The sequence below is a fragment of the Canis lupus genome, chromosome 25 (assembly GCF_003254725.2).
Source record: "Canis lupus dingo isolate Sandy chromosome 25, ASM325472v2, whole genome shotgun sequence".
Classification (NCBI taxonomy): domain Eukaryota; kingdom Metazoa; phylum Chordata; class Mammalia; order Carnivora; family Canidae; genus Canis; species Canis lupus.
The window spans coordinates 42,860,328-42,879,767 of record NC_064267.1 but is presented as its reverse complement, the minus strand read 5'-3'; the positions used below and the strand labels follow the sequence as shown (position 1 = coordinate 42,879,767).

General features: G+C 37.0%; 1 protein-coding gene across 3 annotated transcripts in view; it reads right to left on the bottom strand.

Moving 5' to 3' along the window:
- Positions 1-19,440, bottom strand: part of CAB39 (calcium binding protein 39) — an 83,182-nt gene that overhangs the window by 35,824 nt on the left and 27,918 nt on the right. For all 3 annotated transcript variants that reach the window (XM_025463396.3, XM_035718131.2, XM_035718127.2), the window contains exon 2: positions 12,474-12,629. In XM_025463396.3, coding sequence (XP_025319181.1) covers positions 12,474-12,587 — 114 coding nt within the window. In that variant the 5' untranslated portion in view covers positions 12,588-12,629. The remainder of the gene's footprint in view (positions 1-12,473; positions 12,630-19,440) is intronic.

Below are 19,440 nucleotides of genomic sequence, written 5' to 3'. Positions count from 1 at the left end.
TATAAGGCCATCTTTTTTAGAAACAATTTTGAAGTGATCTATTAAGCAGAATTTTCCATGCTTCTGTTCACCACCACTAGTTTATATAATTGAATTTATTATAATTTACATGTGACTAGTTATTATTATTGAGAAGTGCCTCAAAGAGCTTGGATTTTTTGGTGGGGGAGAAGGAGGCTTAAATCATTTATTATTTTGTCTTATGTTTTAAAGAATTATTTCACTTTATTTTTAAGATTTTATTTATTTGAGAGACAGAGAGAGAGTACGCATGAACAGTGGGGGAGGAGCAAAGGGAGAAGCAGGCTTCCCACTGAGCAGGGAGCCCAACGCAGGGCTCTATTCTCAGAACCGTAGGTCATGACATGAGTGGAGGCAGTCACTTAACCAACTGAGCCACCCAGGTGCCCCAAGATTTATTTATTTTATAGAGAGAGAACAAGAGAGCAAGAACACATGCAGGGGGAGGGGTAGAGGGAGACAAAGGGGAAGGGAAGCAGACTCCCCACTGAGCATGGAGCCCGATGTGGGGCTCAATCTCAGGATCTTGAGATCATGACCTGAGCCAAAACCAAGTCAGATACTTAACTGACTGAGCCACCCAGGTGCCCCTTGTGTTATATTTTTCTTTTTTTGAATTTCTTTACACCCATTCTTTAGCAAAAGAATCATTTTAAACAAGGGTCCTCTAAATATGTACCAACCAATCTATATTTAATGCCTTAAATATCAATTCATTCTCAAAAAGGGACCTAGTAAATGACCTCATTGAAAATAAGGAAGTTCTTAAATCAAAGTAACTTAAGATAAAGGATGTGAGATGGAATCTAAAAGTGAACTGAGAAATATTGTTGGTACCAAACATTTGACAAAAGTAATTCTATTTTTACATTAATCCTTGTGTTAATTAAAAAAAAAAACTCCTACACACACACACACACACACACACACACACACACACACCTCTCTACTAAAGAAAATGTCTGAGTAGTCTAAGCTGAAAGATCATGGACTAAGAATAACCTATTAATAACCTCCTGGTGTCAAAGATTACTCTAAACAAGTTGAGTAACCATGAGTCACTGTTAAATGGCTATGCTAGTAAAGGCTACTCCCTTCACCCCTCTTAAATATGCCAAGATAGAGCAAACTAATTCCTCTCATGAAATGAGTGAATATAGCCATTCAACACTATGAACACATGCATTCACAGTGATGAAGAGAACCAAGTATAAGCTGAACAAGGCAGTCCTACCTTCTTTATATAGCATGCAGTGGGCAAAGAGTGTGTAAACAGTTATTACATACACAGATTTATGTGGCTGTTAGCAATGAAAGAACAAATTTCACCCCATCCCACTCCACCTCCATGCCCCAGTCACCTAAAAATAAGAGTGGTAAGATAAACCATTTTTTCCCTAAAAGTATATGGAAAGTCGTTCTCAAATACTTTTAAAATGGTGTGGCATGGTTCCTAAGGGACTAATCTATTCGTATTTTATACAATTCTTAATATGGCAACTGTGTACCATATAAAATGAGTAAAAATACCAATATATATTACAAATAAGGGAATAAGCCATCAAATATTGTATTTATCATTTCATCTACAAAATCACAAGAAATGAATGAGAAAATGCTCATGGATATAATCAGTAAGGCATTAATAGGCATAATTCACCCTGGGTTTGGCAGAGCTGGGAGTGAATTTCACCCGACTCCAATACAATGGGTTATACTAGAAACAATAGCTTTCTTTATATGGATTATGAGAATAATGACAGGAAACTATTATAACTTAAAATAAGATGGATGCCTATTCTCTATGAAGGCACCTTGCAAAATGTCTCAAATGTCAGGATGTGTCAACCATGTAAAGCTTGTATTCCAACTACAAGACCTAAGTGGGCTCTTAGCCTGTGCCAAATACATATTCAGAGAAAGAAATCTGCTCTCTTGCAGGGAAGCCAATTTCCACCTATTATTTTTTCCAAGCAGCAAGATGAAATTGGACTCCCTGTTTTACTTCCACTTACAGGTCTTAATTCTATCTCCTACCACTATCTGGAACCTTCTCCTTCCTCATGTTAGACGATCCTCTAAAAACATTTTACCAAGAACCTAGGGCTCACATTTTGTTCTTTCTCTACTTCACATCTCTGGTTCATTCAATTATTCCTCATGGTAGAGTTCTTAGTTTCTGTGCCAACTGGTCATTCCTCTCAACACATTCTAGTTTCTCTACATCCTCAAGTATGGACTCTACAGAGAAGTCTATACAGTCTATACAGAACAGAAGATGATTACTTTGATTTAAATAGAAATATTTCTATTATTCCCACCTAGGCTTTCAATGGTCTTTCTGGGTGCTTTACTACATGATATATAGTCTCAGGGCAAATATATATGGTTTGTAAGCCACTTCTAACTCAGTTGGTTTATGGATAGTCTTTTCTTACTCTCTTTAATGAATTGTAATCGACATACAAGAAACCACAAAGATTTAAAGTGTACAATTTTATAAGTATGGACTTATGTATACACCCATGAAACCATCAAGACATTAAACACACCCATCGCCACTAACAGTCCTCTGCAGTCCCCTACTTTGCCAACCCTACCCTGACTATTCACATCCCTGCCAATCCCAAAGCGACCACTCATCTGCTTCTGCCATTATGGCTGTCCATAGAGTTTTGTAGAAATAGAACCATACATTATGTACTCTTTATAGTCTAGTTTCTTTTAGTCAACATAATTATTTTGAGATTCATTCATGTTGTTGTGTACACAAAAGTTTCTTCTTTTTTATTGCTGAGTAGTATTCCATTCTATGGATGTTTATTCACACACCTGGACTATTTCCTATTTTACACTATTACAGATAACATCGTTATGAACAGTTATGTACAAGTCTTTGTGTGGACATATATTTCTTGTTCTCTTGGTAAGTACCTAGGAATGGGATGGCTAGAGGTAAACTTAGCTTTTTAAGAAACCAATAAACTGTTTCTGGTAGTGGTTTATCATCTTACACTGCCACCAGCGCTGCTCTGCATAATCATCAACATTTGGCATAGCCTGTTTTCCATTTTTGCCATTCTAATAGGTATGTAGTGGTATCTCCTCGTGCCTTTACTTTGCAATTCCCTAATGATTAACATCTTTTCAAGTGCTTACCTGAAAGCTGTGTATTTTCTTTGGTGAAGTATATATTCATATTTCTTGCCCATTTTTTACTGGATTGTTTTCATATTGTTACATTTTCAAAGTTCTTTATATATTGTGGATGCAATCTTTTATCAGATACATACTTTGCAAAGATTTTCTCTCATTTTGTGGATTGTCTTTTCATTCTTTTAACAGTACCTTCTGAAGAGCAAAAAGTTTTAGTGTTGATGAATCCCAACTATCATTATCTAAGAATTCTTTGCCTAGCCCAAGGTCACAAAGATTTCCTGTTTTCTTTTAGAAGGTTTTTTTTTTTTTTTTTTTTTTTAAAGATCTTATTTATTTATTCATGAGAGAGACAGAGGAAGGCAGAGACACAGGAAAAGGGAGAAGCAGGATCCTCACAGAGAGCCTGGTATGGGACTCAATCCTGGGACCCAGATCATGCCCTGAGCCAAAAGCAGACGCTCAACCACTGAGCCACCCAGGCGGCCCATAATCTTAGGTTTTCATTAAGTTTTGTGATCTATTTTGAGTTAATTTTTGTATAGGGCGTGAGTTATGGATCCAATTTTTTTTTTTGCATATGTGGCTATCAAATTGTTTTAGCACCAATTGTTTAAACAACTACTCTTTCTCCATCGAATTGCATTTGCTTCTTTGTCAAAAATTTTTCATACACAGGTAGAATAGTTTATTTCTAATTCTGTTCTCTTCCACTAGCCTGTCTTCTTTATGTTGATGCCACACTGGATTACTGTTACCTTTATAGTTCTTAAAATCAGATGGCATGAACCCTCCAACTTTTTTATTCCAATTCGCTTTGATTATTCTAGGTCCTTTGCACAGGTCCACACAAATTTTAGAGCAAGCTCATCAATTGCTATAAAAAAGCTTGCTAGGATTGCAATGAATCTATATAAATCAATTTGGGGGAGAATTGACATTTAACAATATTGAGTCTTCCAATCCTTGAACGGGGGTATTTCTCATTTTATTTAAGTCTTTCATCTCTTAGCAAGATTTTGTAGTTTTCAGCGTACAGGTCTTTCATTTGTGAAATGTTTCATATTTTTTGATATTACTCCAAATGATTTTTATTATTTCAATTTTGGGTTTTTCATTGCTACTATACAGAAATACAATTGTTCTCTGTATATTGATGTAGCAACCTGTAACCTTGCTGAACCTATGTATTACTTCTACTAGCTTTTTAGTAAAGTCCTTCAGCTTTTTTATGTAGATGATCATATCATCCACAAAGACTGTTTTACTTCCTCCTTTCCATGCCTTTTTTTTTCTTGCCTGACTGCACAGGCTAGAAATTCCAAGAGCAAAGTTGAACAGAAGTGGTAAAGGTGAACAGACTTCCTTTTTCTCCTTTCTTATTCTCGATCTTGGAGATAAATGATTCAACCTTTTATCATTATGTATATAGTGCTAGCTGTAGGGTTTTTTGTAGATACCCTTGTTAGGTTGTGGAAGTTCTATTCCTAATTTGCTGAGGGTTTTTATCAGGATTGTGTTTTTTTCCCCCTTCTTTCTTTTCACCTACTGACATGTAGTTTGTCAATACAATGAATTGATTGACTTTTGAATGTTAAGCCAGCCATGGGTTCTAGAAATAATACATCACTTGGTCATGATGTACTGTCCTACTGTTAGATTCAGTTTGCTAAAATTAAGTTTATAATTTGTGCATCTATGTTCATAAGGGATATTAGTCTAGTTTCCTTATAATGTCTTTGGTTTCGGTATCAGGATAATCCTAGCCTCAAAGGATGAGTTAAGAACTATTTTTTCTTAAATTTTCTAGAAAACTTATGTAGAAATTGTGTTATTTCTTCCACAAATGTTTGGTAGAAATCTTTAGTGAAACCATCTGTGCCTAGATTTTTCTTTGGGAGAAAATTACTAACTAAATTTGGAATTACTTTAATGGATATAGGGCTATTAAGTTATCCATTTTTTTCTGGAGTGAGCTTGGGCAAGTTATGTCTTTCAAAGAATATGTCCACTTCATCGAAGTTGTCAAACTTACTGGCATGAAGTCGTTCCAATAATATCCCCTTATTATCCTTTTAATATCTGTAGAATCTGTAGTGATGTCAACTCTTTCATTCCAGATACTGGTGATTTGTGTTTTCTCCTTGTTAGTCCTAGCTAGAGTTTACCAATTTTATTCATCTTTTCAAATAACAAGTTTTTGGTTTTACTTTTTTTCTGATTTTTACTTATTAGATTTCTGTTTTGATCTTTATTTCCTTTCTTCTTACTCTGTTTAATTTGTTTTTTTTTTTTTTTTTGGTTTCTTAAGGTGGGGACTAAGGCCTTTCTTTCCTTTCTTTTTCTTTTTTTCTTTTTTTGAAGATTTTATTTATTTATTCATGAGAGACACAGAAAGAGAGGCAGAGATACAGGCAGAGGGAGGAGAAGCAGGTTCCATGCAAGGAGCCCGAAGTCCTTTCTTCTAATATTTGCATTTAGTGCTGTAAAATTTCCCCAACCAATGCTTTAACAACATCACACTAATCCTGGTATTATGCTTTAACAATATCACACTAATCCTGGTATTATGTTTTTATTTTTATTCCACTCAAATAGCTTTCTAATTTCTTTGATCCATGAGTTACTCAGAAGTATGTTTAGTTTCCAAATATTGTCGAATTTTTCAAAGGCTGTTATTGATGTCCAATTTAATTCTACTGTAGTCACTGAACATAAGTTATATAAATTTATCCTTTTAAAAGTTTTGGAACTTCTTTTAAGGCCCAAAGTATGGTCTACATTTACTAAAAATATGCCTCATGTCAAAAGGATGTAGGAGTGTTCTGCTGTGGTTGGAAGGAGCATTCTATAAATATCAAATCAGGTCATGTGGGTTGATAATATCTTTCTGGTCTACTGGAAAATCCTTGCTGATTTTCTACTTACTTGTTCTACCAAGTATTGAGATTGGGGTACTGAAATCTTCAATTATAATTCTGGATTTGACTGATTCACCTTGCAGTTTTATCAGTTCTTGCTTTATATTAAGGCTCTGTCACGAGGTGCATAAATATTTAGGATTGTTATGATCCTTGGATTAACTGACCTCTATTTTATCATGAAATGATTTTACCCCTGGTATTACTCTTTGCTCTGAAATCTACCTTTAGCTGATAATAATAGAGACACTCACGCTTTTTTTTTTTTTTTTTTTACAAATATTAACATGGTATATCTTTTTCCATCCTTGTAACCTAATTGTGGCATTATCTTTATTTATTCAGTAAATGAGTGCGTGAGCCAGTGAGCTCAAGTTGGGGAGAGGGAGTGAGCATCCCAAGTAGACTCCATGCTGAGCACAGAGCCTGATGCAGGGCTCAATCCCATGACTCTGAGATCACGACCTGAGCTGAAATCAAGAGTCTGACCCTCATCTGACTGAGCCACCCAGGCTCCCTGTGTTATTATCTTTAAAGTTCATGTCTTATAGGCACATAAAGTTAGGACTTTTTCATTCAATCTGATAATCTCTGCCTTTTAAATGAGGTATTCGGACCATTTATATTTAATGTGGTTATTGACATGGTATATTTGAGTCTATAATCTTGCTGTTTGTTTTCCATTTGTCACATCTGTTCTTTAATCCCCACTTTTCCTCTTTTTCTGTCTTCTTTCATTTAATCAAACATTTTTAGTGATCCTATTTTCTCCTTTGGCAGGTAGTTTTTTTTTTTTCTTTTTTCAGATTTTAGTACGAAGCTATACTTTTATCTGTATTGCATTTTATCAGTTAAGACCATGCCTTTCCTTCAACCCCTGCTGCACCACCTCTAGCTAACTAACGCTCCTCTGGTATTTGATTCAGTTACTTATAGACTCTATTATCCTTCTACAATATTTGTCACTCACAAACTCTGCTAACAATCCCTTTCTCTTCATATAAATCAATAACAACAAATCAACAGCTTAGAGTTTAGGACCGTATCCTTTTTTTTTTTTTTTTGAAAGATTTTATTTATTCATGAGAGACACAGAGAGAAGGCAGAGACATAGGCAGAGGGAGAAACAGGCTCCTCCGCAGGGGGCCCAATGTGGGACTCGACCCTGGAACTCTGGGATCACACCCTGAGCCGAAGGCAACCACTAAGTCACGAAGGCATCCCTGAGGACAGTATCTTATAAGAGATCACTAGAACCTTGCCTAGAAGCTTTGAGTGATCCACTAATCATGTCCACTGGGTATAATTATTCATCCAATCATTAAAAATGTCCTCTGAACATCCTGAACTACAGAGAAAGATAATTAATGAATATAAAATTATATGGAAGATACTAGGACCAACAGGGTAGATCTCTTGAGAAGTCATTTATCTCACTACTTCTGTGTTTGGTAGCACTAAAAGGGAATGTGATATTTGGCCAACATCATACAATCTAGAAGATACCTATTATACCCTCTTACTAGTCACAAACTCAAAATACAAACTTACATATTCTTAGTAATACCTGTTTTATCCCATTCTGTAGGAATTAAGAGTTCAGAAGAGTCACAAGGTGACAGCATTTCAAGTTAACTGTGCTTTGTATTCCACTTTTAAGAAATGTAAATAGTCACTGAGCTCTCTTTGGAAGGTTTATAGTCTAACATGGGAAGAAAGAATAAACAAACATCATTAGTATATTAGCATATATTCAGTGCTAAAAAGGAAAATAGAGTAAGATCAAGGGGAACAGGAATGCCAGAGAGGAGAGTTGCATTTTAAATAGGGGGTTGGGTGCAAAGTGACATTTGAGCAAAGACTTGAAGGTGATAAGGGAGTAAGCCAAGCAGAAAGCTGGGGAGAAGAACATTCCAGGCAAAAGAAACAGCCAAATGTGAAGGCTTAAAGGCAAAAGCATGACTGGAGCATATGAAGAAAGGAAGTCAAAGCGGGGGGAGCACTTGGAGAAAGGATCATTGAAGCCACAGGCCTGACTGTCCAGGGCAAGGGTCATCGTGTATTTTTATGCTAAAGGGGCAGACGGTAAATATTTTAAGCCTCGTATGCCATATAAGGTCTGTTGCATATTCTTCTTGGCTTTTTAAATCAATCCTTTCAAAACATAAAAAACCATTCTTAGCTCACGAGCCTTACAAAAACAGGCCTAGGCAAGGATTTGGCCTGTAGAACTTAGTTCAGATCTCTGTAAGAACTCTTTTATTCTAAGGTAATATTGTTTGACTCATGTTTTGAAAGAACCACTATGCTTGTAGGGAGGCAAGAGAGACCAGTTAAAAGGATACTGTAGTAATCCAGAGCAAAGATAACAGTAGCTCAGATGAGAGTTGGAACTAGCAAAATGGGAGACATGGTTAGATTCTGGCTTTTAATTTTTCCCCCCAGATAAAGGGAATTGATTTGCTTATGAACTGGATTTGGGAAATGTGAAAGGAGTCATGGATGACGCAAGACTTTTGGCCTAAAAAAACAAGGACAGAGTTTCATTAACTATGGTTGGAAAGACTGTGAGTGGATGTGTGAAGTGTGTGTTTTGTTTCAAAACAAAGTAGAATTTATATTCCTTCAATCCTGCCACAACTTTGTTATTTTATTTATTCTTCTAGAACTTCAGAATAATTTTTTTGTCAAGTTACAAAAAGATCCTACGGTAATTTAAATTAAATTGCTGTAGTTTTGTTGCTAATGTAAATGAAATATTTTCTTAAAAGAAAATTTCTAGATAGTTCTGACTGGTATTTAGGGATATTAATATAGCTACTGATATAGCTGCCCTGTGAATTCACATTTTCACACTGGTTCATTTGTGTTTTATACAGACATACAAGTATCTCAACAATGTAATTTTTCCTGTTTATTTACAGTCGCTGTATTTTTTCACCTCTAAACCATTTCTTTATGCACTGGCTAGATTTCCAGAACACTGCTAAATAAATCACAGTAAGCACTCTGGTTTCAATGGGACTATCTCCAAGTTTTCAGTCTTAAATATAAGGTCAGTTGTTTTTCATGGTTTTTAATCGAGTGATCCAATTTTCATCTTTCCTTTGTTTTCGGGTCTCAGTTCCCTCCTTCACCATCTGCATCAGTTGCTACTTGCTTTTGAATCTTGCTAACAAGGTACATCAGAAAATTCAGGGTCCTCCCTCTTCTTAAAATCTATTTCAGAATAAGTAATTTTTATGGATTGCTTCTCAGAGTTGTCCCTTTCCTTTGAAGTAAAATTTATTTTTCATAAATTCAACTATTTTTCTTTGCTTTGTTTATCCTAATAGCAGGAGGTCTATGCCTGTGAAAGTTTAAAGCAGGAGTTCTTAACCTCAGTGTTACCTTTTGGCCCAGATAATTCCTTGCTGTGGGGAGCTGTCCCATGTTTAGTAGCATCTCTGGCCTTTACTAAGTAGATGCCAGTTGCAGCCCTCTTTCCAGCGTTAAAAGCAACAATGTCTCTAGACATTGTCAAACATTCCTTAGAGGGGAAAATTGCCCCTAGTTGAAAACCACTGATTCAGTAAAGTAGATGATATGGATTCCATTAGAAACTAAACTCAGCTTCTAAAGATTTATTTATTTATTTATTTATTTATTTATTTGAGCAAGAGTGTGCACGAGAGAGCAGGGCTTGATCCCACAACCCTGAGATCATGACCTGAGCTGAAACTGAGTCAGACATTTAACCTTCTGAGCCACCCAGAAACCCATAAACTTGCTTTCTATAATTACAGAATTCATCTCCAATGCCACCTCCTTAATAAGGGTTCATCATATAACCATTTAAATTAGGACACTCCCCCTACCTGATGCCACCCACATATATACATATACATCTTCCATTAACTACCACAGATTTCAAAGCATGGGTTTTTGGGGATCCTTGAGACCCTTTTAAGGGGACCATGAGGTCAAAACTATTTTCAATCAATACTACCATTATTTGCCCTTTTTTACTATATTGCCATTTGAACTGATGGCACTGACCTCCTAGCCTGAGTCAAGGCAGGAACAACAAACTGTACTAGCCATCATTGTAGTTTTCATCACCAAGCACTCAGTTAAAATTAAAAAAAAGAAAAAAGAAAAAAAAAGTTAGTTTCACTTAAGAATGTCATGAGGAAGCAGGAAAAAAATATTCATTTTGTTAAATTTTGATCTTTGAGTACACACATATCTTTTTTAACATTTGGTGTGATAAATGTGATAAATGCAGAGTATGCATAAGACACTTTCTGCCCCTTACTGAAGTATAACTGGCTGTCTTGAGGAAAATACTTGTATGATTGAGCTATGAGCTGAACAAGCCACTTTGTAAGTGGAAAATCATTTCTACGTGAAAGGAAAACTGACAAATCATTCAGCCTTGGATATTAGGCAGGCGTTTTCTTGAAAATGAATGAAGTAAACCTGTCACTTTAGGAAAAACATCCAATGGTATTTGTTACCAAATTTGAATTTTGAATATAACACGTGTAATAAGTCTGACCACTTCCCAATACTTCGACTTTTCTGATGGGATTAGTGGTAATACTTAAAAATGTCAATTTCTGATATACTGTGTCAGCATTTGAAAGATGTGTATATGTCAGTGATCCAATACTTTCTAAATGACCAATAAATATTACAATATCATGCGTAGATAAAAAATGTTTTCAAAATGCAGAGTATGAAGTTTATTCATATGCTTCCAGGTTCTATTACAACCAAGGGAACAATCAGTTGTTGAATTTTGGTTTGGTATAAAAAAATGTTCAGAATTATCTGAAAGGCTTCTCTTCAAATACACCTCCCTTTTTCACCTATACATCTGTATAAGGCTAGATTTTCTTTATATACTTCAACCAAAACATATAACAGCAGACTGAATGCAAACACAAATATGAGAATTGAGCTATCATCTGTTACATCAGACTTTTTTAAAAAAAAGTTTAATCATGTCATTAATATTTATCTATATCTTACTATAGGAATGTGAGACTCTATCTAGAATGTCCATGGAAGATCTAAAGTTGAATTATAAAAAATTTTACTAATTTTAGATTGCTTCCAGTGACAGAAAGATATACTAACTGAATAGCCTGTAACAAATCTTAATTCCATAAATGTGAACTTTTCATAGGAACACAGGTAAAGCACAGCCTTCCACCTAAAAAGATGGTAGTAGCTAAGTAGTCTAATATTCAACAACCCAAGGAGACATGAAACAACCTTCTAAAATAAACACAGGGTGGAAAATGCCATTCCAATGAATGTTTGAAACATTCATTCAAAAAATAGTAGATGTCCAACCCATGGGAGTCAGGTACTGTGGAGGGCACACGTGGACCAGAAATAACACATAGGTCAGAGAGCTCATGTTCTAATAAGGGAGCCAAAAACCTGACACAAATAAAATCATATGCAAGATGACAGCAGTGTTGGAGTTTCCAAAGGAAGTACCCAAAAGGTAGAGATTTGTTTTAGGGGGCAAGGATGAGGTAGGAAAAGGAGTATTCTGGGAAGCCACCTAGGAAAAAGAAAGGTATAGGGTGGTACTGAAAGATGAATGGGGGCTGAGGTGGAAATGGAAGGGGTGGACAATAAAAACAGAATAGCTGATTATCTGCTCTAACGAAGAGGCAAGCTGAGATTGCTAGAGCACACCGGATAAGGGGGAGGAGGGTTGAAAATCACCTAGAGGCAGAGACCAGGTCATGAAAGGTCTTGTGTGCTACGGGAAAAGTCTGCACTGAAGGTTTAAAGCAGGGGAAGTATTTTAGAAAGAGCATTAAGGAGGCTACTGCTAAGGTCCTTAAGAAAGGTCATGAGAGTCTTCATCAAGTGGAAATGGAAGTCAGGATCAGTTCATAAAACCCTTAGGAAATAGGCGCGTTCATACTATTTCATGAAAGATCACATTTTAAAGAAGGAGACAACTGGGATGAAAGCCAGGTTTTGGACTATGGTGACAGGGTAGAGGGAGACACTGGTCATGGCTACAGAGAACACAGGAGACATGCCTCTCCAAGACTACCAGTGGAAACAATGATTTCAGGAATCAGATAAACCACTTCAACAATGAAAAAAAAAAGTCCCCAAATTTAAACAAACTTGAAGACCTGAAATGAAAAACTGAGAAAAAAGTTAGAAATCAATCTGTTAGATGGCAGTACAAAAGAAAACATGTGGTGTTTAAGCAGCAGTAAATGCCACTTTAGGAGTCTATTTTAAAAGCACCAAATAAATCCAAATTGGGATTTATGGATCTTTTAAAATCACCTCACAATCTTACATTTCCTTTAATCAAAAGATTGAAAATATAAAATAAAGCCAAATACATACCTTTTCTGCTTTTTTGTCAGAAATGTCTTGCTTTTCCAGAACGGCCATGCTCTCCTTCAGGTTCTTCACAATGTCTGCTGGAGATTTGTGAGACTTCCCAAATGGGAACGGCATGGCGGCAGCGACAGACGCCTCGCTGCGCTCTGCCTGCTTTACCTGTGGACACAGCACAAGGCACAGGTGAGAAGAAGTGAGATCTGTAGAAGACATACTTTCTGAATTCTAACTTGGGAAGAAAATCAGTGTTTGAGAAAGTCTTTTTATGACAAGACTTTCAAAATGAGCAGGAACTGGGAAACCCACAAATATAAAAGGGAAAATACCAGGGAAATGATAGAGCAGAGATATCTTAGAATTATAGAACACTTTGGACTTTTTAAAATACCTTTTTTATCACCTGCTCTCCTAACCACCCATTTGAAGAGGAACATGCTGGTGCTGATGAGCAGGGCAACTAGTACTGCCAGGCCCCACACTAAGCACTTTAATTCATCATCTTATAGGATCTTTTAAAACAATTCCCTGAGGGACATTATTAGTCCCATTTACAAGTAAACTTAAATGGGGTCAAGAAACTGATTCAAGGTACTAAGCAGTAAAACCAGCTCAGGTCTGTCTTGATCCAAAGGGTCCTTATAATCACTGTACTATACCTCTAATTAATAGACATCTCTATTCTACATTGAGGAAACTGAGGCAAAAAGCTAGGTAAGGAGCTCAGCCAACCAGTACTAGCAACAGGCTCACTCTCTGTCTCTCTAGTTGCGCCTTGGCCAGTGTTTACAGTTTCCTCCTAAGCACCCAGTGGGCACACACCTCCTTCTCCTCACTCAGTCAGGGTCTCAGAGTTGGAGAAAATCTTGGAGGAGCCTTGGGCAAATCTCCCAGCAGATCCTCAAGTCCCTGAAGTGACAGTTTCAACGTGTACTCTTTCTGCCTGGATAAGACCATCTCCTATGAAGAAACTCATTGGTAACCCTGGGGATAATGAACTTCTGGAAGTTCTTAATTTTTTTGTGGGTAGCAGAAAACAGTACTTCAACCACATAAACCACAATATTACATCATATAAAGGGAGCACATCAACTATTTCAAGAAGTCACCACGAAAAACAAAGTTAAGACAAACAATGGAAGTAACTTGGGAATGTGTCAGAACTTATAATTAGTTTTACTAAATAAACTGAAAGAAGTTACAATCACAGATATTAGCCTCATAAAAAGATACCAAAAGAGAACATTTTTAGAAGAACCTTACAGATCACTTAGGTCAGTGGTTTTCAAACTGAATTCTAAACTCCTGTATTTAACTACCCCCACTGTGGGGAGTGGGGAGTGCCCGGCACTGCCCATCTCCACTGAAGTTTTTTTCCCCTATGTCAACATAAAGTATCTCCACTGCACAGCATCATTAACACTTCTTTTGGACTTTGCCTAAAACTTCACTTGAATAAAGTATTTGAATGTTTTTTCTCTAAAGTTTGAGGTACAGTGACCTGCATACCTGTTTACAAACACACTCGAGGAAAGAGCATGCAAATTAGCACTATCATTAAGCCTACAATTAAATCATCAACAGGTGTTATTTCCGACATGTTTTGATATGATCTATTTGGACCAATCTTTACACCCAAATATCACCCATATAGCTCATCTTCTTTCTATCAGCTTGTAAATCTGCTTGATCACAGGACCAAAGAGAATTGTCCTCAAACACAGGTTCTCAAAATCCAAAGATGCATAAATTTGTCAATTATAAGTGAGTTATCCTAAGTGGCTCTTACATTATCTGATTACCTGGCTAGATGGTACACAAATCCTGGATTATTCTTTCTTACTACTTTTTTTCTTTTTGACCTTTTTTTTTTTTTTGGAGGGAGTAGAGGGTAATACAGGTTGCTTTTCCATAAACATAGTGGATTCACAATCACAATAAATCCTTTGAAAAATACAATCTTTCCTATTTGTATTCTGCAAATAATAGGAACGATGCTACAAGCCAATGCTGGGTGGAGGGTGGCAATGTTTAATGGTATTTTGCAGGAAGTGCCATGGTGCTATGCAACAGAGATATTTTCAGCTCTAGCTCAATGGTGGAAGAAATGACTTTCCAGGGCAAAGGGGGTTCTAAAAGGTTCTACCATAAACCAAATACTCGTCATAGCAGGAGTACAGCTGCCGAAGAGAACCCATACAAAGTGCTTCTGTGAGGGAAAGAGGAAGCATGACACAATCATTCCTTTTAATTAATATACTATGCAGCCAAGATTTTGCAGAACATATAACTAGTAAGACTGAGGAAATACAGTTAGTCACAAGTACTCAAAACAAGAAGAGGACATTCCTGAGCATGATCCTTTAAGGATGTGAAACACACAGGCACATGTCTGAGTTTTGGAACTGGCAATCCCAAGAGTATGGAGATACCCGAGCTGGAAGTAGCAATGGTAAACAAGGATTAAGATGGTGAAAAGACTCCTTTTACCATAACAACCTGTTTGCCTTTCCCAGTCTCCCCCTTCTTTTTTACCATCAGCAGTATTTCATTACAAGTATTTGAGGGAGTTTTAGGGATCAGTAACAAGAGCCCACTGAAGAAGGCTCTTCAATAATTCTGAACTGCTGGGACACCGGCTCAGTGGCTGAGCATCTGCCTTTGGCTCAGGTTGTGATCCTGGGGTCCTGGGATCAAGTCCCGCATCCCTCTGCCTATGTGTGTGTCTCTCATGAACGAATAAATAAAAATCTCTATAAAAAAATAATTCTGAACTGCCCTTATTATAAAATCTAAATTCCTACCATGGCCTCCTAGGCTTTACCCACTTCCAAGTCATGGCCCAGTGCACTGGCCTTTATCACAGAGGTCCAGCCACACTGACGTCCTTTCTGTTCCCATAATAGGCCAACTACTTCTAAGCCAGAGTACCATGTTTGCAAATAGGGTAAAAACCTTAATTTTTAAATTTAGATGGTGGGTTTTTGGGCTTTCATGGTTACTCAACTTTTCTGTATTCAAACTCTTTCTTGGGCAGCCTGGGTTGCTCAGTGGTTTAGCACCACCTTCAGTCCAGGGCATGATCCTGGAGACCCGGGATCGAGTCCCATGTCGGGCTCCCTGCATGGAGCCTGCTTCTCCCTCTGCCTGTGTCTCTGCCTCTCTCTCTCTCTCTCTCTCTGTCTCTCAGGAATGAATAAATAAAATCTTTAAAAAACAAACAAACAAACAAACAAAAAACCCCTCTTTCTTAATACTGTTTTAAAACTGCCTAAACTATGTTTTGGATGTAACTGGAGTTCATGAAGAAAATGGACAAAAATATATATAATAGAAAAATCTAGTTAGCTTTCAAATACAACCAATTTCCTCTATCCCTTCAAAAAAAGGTTTTGCTTTTTTTTGGTTCATAATATATCTTAGCAGGATTCCTCGGGCTGTACCAAAATTATTAATGCAATTGGGAGAAAACTACCCACTGTTAGGATTCTAAAGAGGGCTGCTGAAACAGCCCTACAATTCTCAAACTGGAGGTAAGCATGTTCCTGATGGTAAACCATGGTATATGCTTGAATCCCAAAGATAAGCCTTGGATGGGAAATTTAACTTGAAAGTCTGAGGGACTGAGGGGGAAGGTGGGGATAGGAAATAATTAAACACACTAGTTTCATATTAAAATCAACATTTATAGAATTGCAAGCTAAAGATGCATGGAAGGCATCTGTGTGAACACTGAGTCCTGCACACCCTTAGCTCCTGTGCACTGCTTTCCCTTTCTTCCAAAAGCCCTTTCTTTCTGCATTTAATTTAATGACTCATCTTTACTCCAACGTTGATGTCCTTCTGGGCTCCACCCTTGGCTGTGTTCTTACTCTATATTCTCTGATTGATCTCATCTACCCATGGTTTCAATAACTTGGAATCCACCTCCTGCCTCAACCGAGTGGCCTACATTTCCAACTACTGCTCTCTATAAATGTCCTCCAGGCAACTCAAACCTCATCCTTAAGTCCTGCTTCTTTTTTAAAGATCCCCTTCACAGTGAATGCTTCCATTGTTCATCCAATCACAAACCCTGGTCATCATACCAAACCCTTTCCACTTGTTAGCTCTTCCATATATAATTAGTTCACAATTTCAGAAAATTCAGAAAATTCTATTTTCTCAAACTCTCTATCCTTCAGACACCAAATGTAGACTTTCACTATCCTCCACATAGGGCAGTGGTTGTCAACGGGGGCAATATCACCCTTAGGAGATTTGGTTCACATAATCATTGGGACCACTGAAATTACCAAAAACACTGGTTGTGCTGTTATTCACATAAGCATAGCCTTTAGCGAGCTTCTATATACTTTGAGGGGAAGCGGGGAGGCTGGGCTGGGGGTCAGAATAATGAAAGTCTTTCTATTTACTTCTGCATCTACTTCCATCACGTAGAGTTAAACTTCTAGTTTTTAAGAAATGGTGACATTGCTCACTATGCAAAATTCAAATATTAAAGGACGACACAAGGTAGACAGTGAAAACCACGGGCAAAGCCTACAGAGATAACAGGTATTAACAGTTATCTGTTAAAGTTGTATATATATTCTTTTTATGCTCCGTATCTGTGGTCTTTTGTACTGGGAGTCTCCTCTCTTCTTTAAAACAGAGACCAGATGATACTCGAAGTGGTCACTTAATATCTTACAAAGAACAAAAACTGCAAATTACTGCTCTGTTATGTGAATACTCTCAAGAGCACAAAGCTCCACCCCAAGAAAGGGCTGGAGAACATACAGAACACCCACTGGGAAAATAAAAGTCTAACATAATTAGAGTCCGCATTGGTAGGCACTGCCTTTCTTAGGCAATCTGACTGCTTCTGGCTTGCGTGATCCCCTCCTAACTGCAACTAACTCTATTCACCTCTGTACTGACAAATACTGAAAAGTAGTCAAGTGGTCCATAAGCCACTCATTAGGACATTCAACCATTCACATTCCAACTATGCACTCACCATACGCCATAAACTAAAGGCATCAGGGCAAGGGCACCTGCTCTTAGGAAGACAACACTCTGGTGTGCATGGATGTGGGCGTATGTGTGTAGACACAATAACGAAAAGCTGCTGAATGACAACACATTCCTGGACAGTTGATTTCACAGGACTCTACACTAACATATCTGTTAGATCTGACTCATAAACTTGGTGGTCAAAAGCAAAAACTGGAAACAAAAACCCCCACATACAAAAATAAGATTGAAGTACTTAATTAAAAGCAGTCACGGAAAGTGTGAAATGTAGTATATACCTGAACCCACTGTTAGCTGGCTCTGACCCACAATGTCCTGCTTCTAGGCTAATGTTCCTCAATTCGAATAAATAAATATCTACAGCATGCCAGATATTGTGCTAGGTACAAAACTATCCATACAGTTGGTGCAGGGCAATTACTTAAAGCACAGTGGTTAATTACACAGCTTTAGGGGCACCTGGGTGGCTCAGTGGTTGAGTGTCTGCCTTTAGCTCAGGGCATGATTCTGGGGTCCTGGGATTAAGTCCTGTATTGGGCTCCCTGCAGGGAGCCTGCTTCCTCCTTTGCCTTTGTCTCTGCCTCCCTCTGTGTCTCTCATGAATAAATAATTAAAATCTTAAAAAAAAAAAAGGTACAAAGCTGCAAATACATATACACATTGTGTGTGTGTATAAAGTAATCCCATGTGTGATCTATATGTGCAGATACATATGCTAAGAGAAAAAATATCAAAGGTTAGTAACAAAGGTAGTGAAAATGAGTTGTATATCAAATTTTTAAGGTTAAGTACCTATAATGTGCTGTAATACTGTTTTTTCTTGATAAAAGTGCTATTTTGAAAAAATAATACAAGATCATTCCTCATGAAAGGAACCAGGTCTCCATGAAGGAGCAGGAAATATACAAACAAGATGAGACTGGGGCATGTTAATTACTTCAGTAAGCAAAGATGAATGGGTTCATGACAAAAAAGGAGTCAATTTGAAAGGCTCCCACAGGCCTAAAATTATACAATCTGGGCATAAAAAAGAAAAATGATCACAATGAATTGACATACAAACTAAACATTTGCATACATTAATATGTAAATTATCACATATATTTAATAATAATATAAGTACATTTAATATAGTCAGTATAAGTAAAACATTAAAATTCATGAATATTACAGTAGTAAAAGAAAATTCATTGGTAACCTTGGAGTTTGTGTGAACAACAACTCAATACTCTCAAAACTGGTACATAAAAGGAAAGGAACAGCACATTTATCTTGTCTTTTCTGTATAGCCTGTGTTTGAGGGTAACCAAATAGGTGACAAGGAAAAGTTCTTTATATGAGATTTACATAGCTAATAAACACAGGAAGAAAAACAGAAAATTATCATTTTGCAATCCCTGATGAATCTAAGGATCTAGGCAACAATTATTAATGGCCATTAAAATCCTAGGTGAAAGGATGATTGAGAACTTCACATTGGAGCTGACAACTTGGAAGACACTGATCTATGGCTAAAAATAGGGCAACCAGACATCAATCTGTCTCATATAATGCGACAGGAAATACAAAGTTCTATCTATAAATATTTGATCTCCTTTCCCCCACTATAACAAAATTTCTAAATCTAAGAACAATTTGAACATGACTAGGGAGCAGTAAGTCAACCCCAGAACAAGAGACAAATCAAATAACTAGGTTTCTCCAACAGGTTAAATAGCACAAGGCAGGGTGGGGTGGGGTGGGGAGCAGAAAATACTAAGAGACTCCCAAGTCATAGTCATATGTATGGATCTTCTCTGGACTTGGATTCAAATAAACCAACTGTCAGAAAGACATCTTGGCAATCAGAAAAATTATACAATAGATATGATAATCACTGTTGATTCTGTTAGGTATTATAACGAACTAGAATAGATATGAAAAAAAATGTTCTTAGACATACATAACAAAGTAT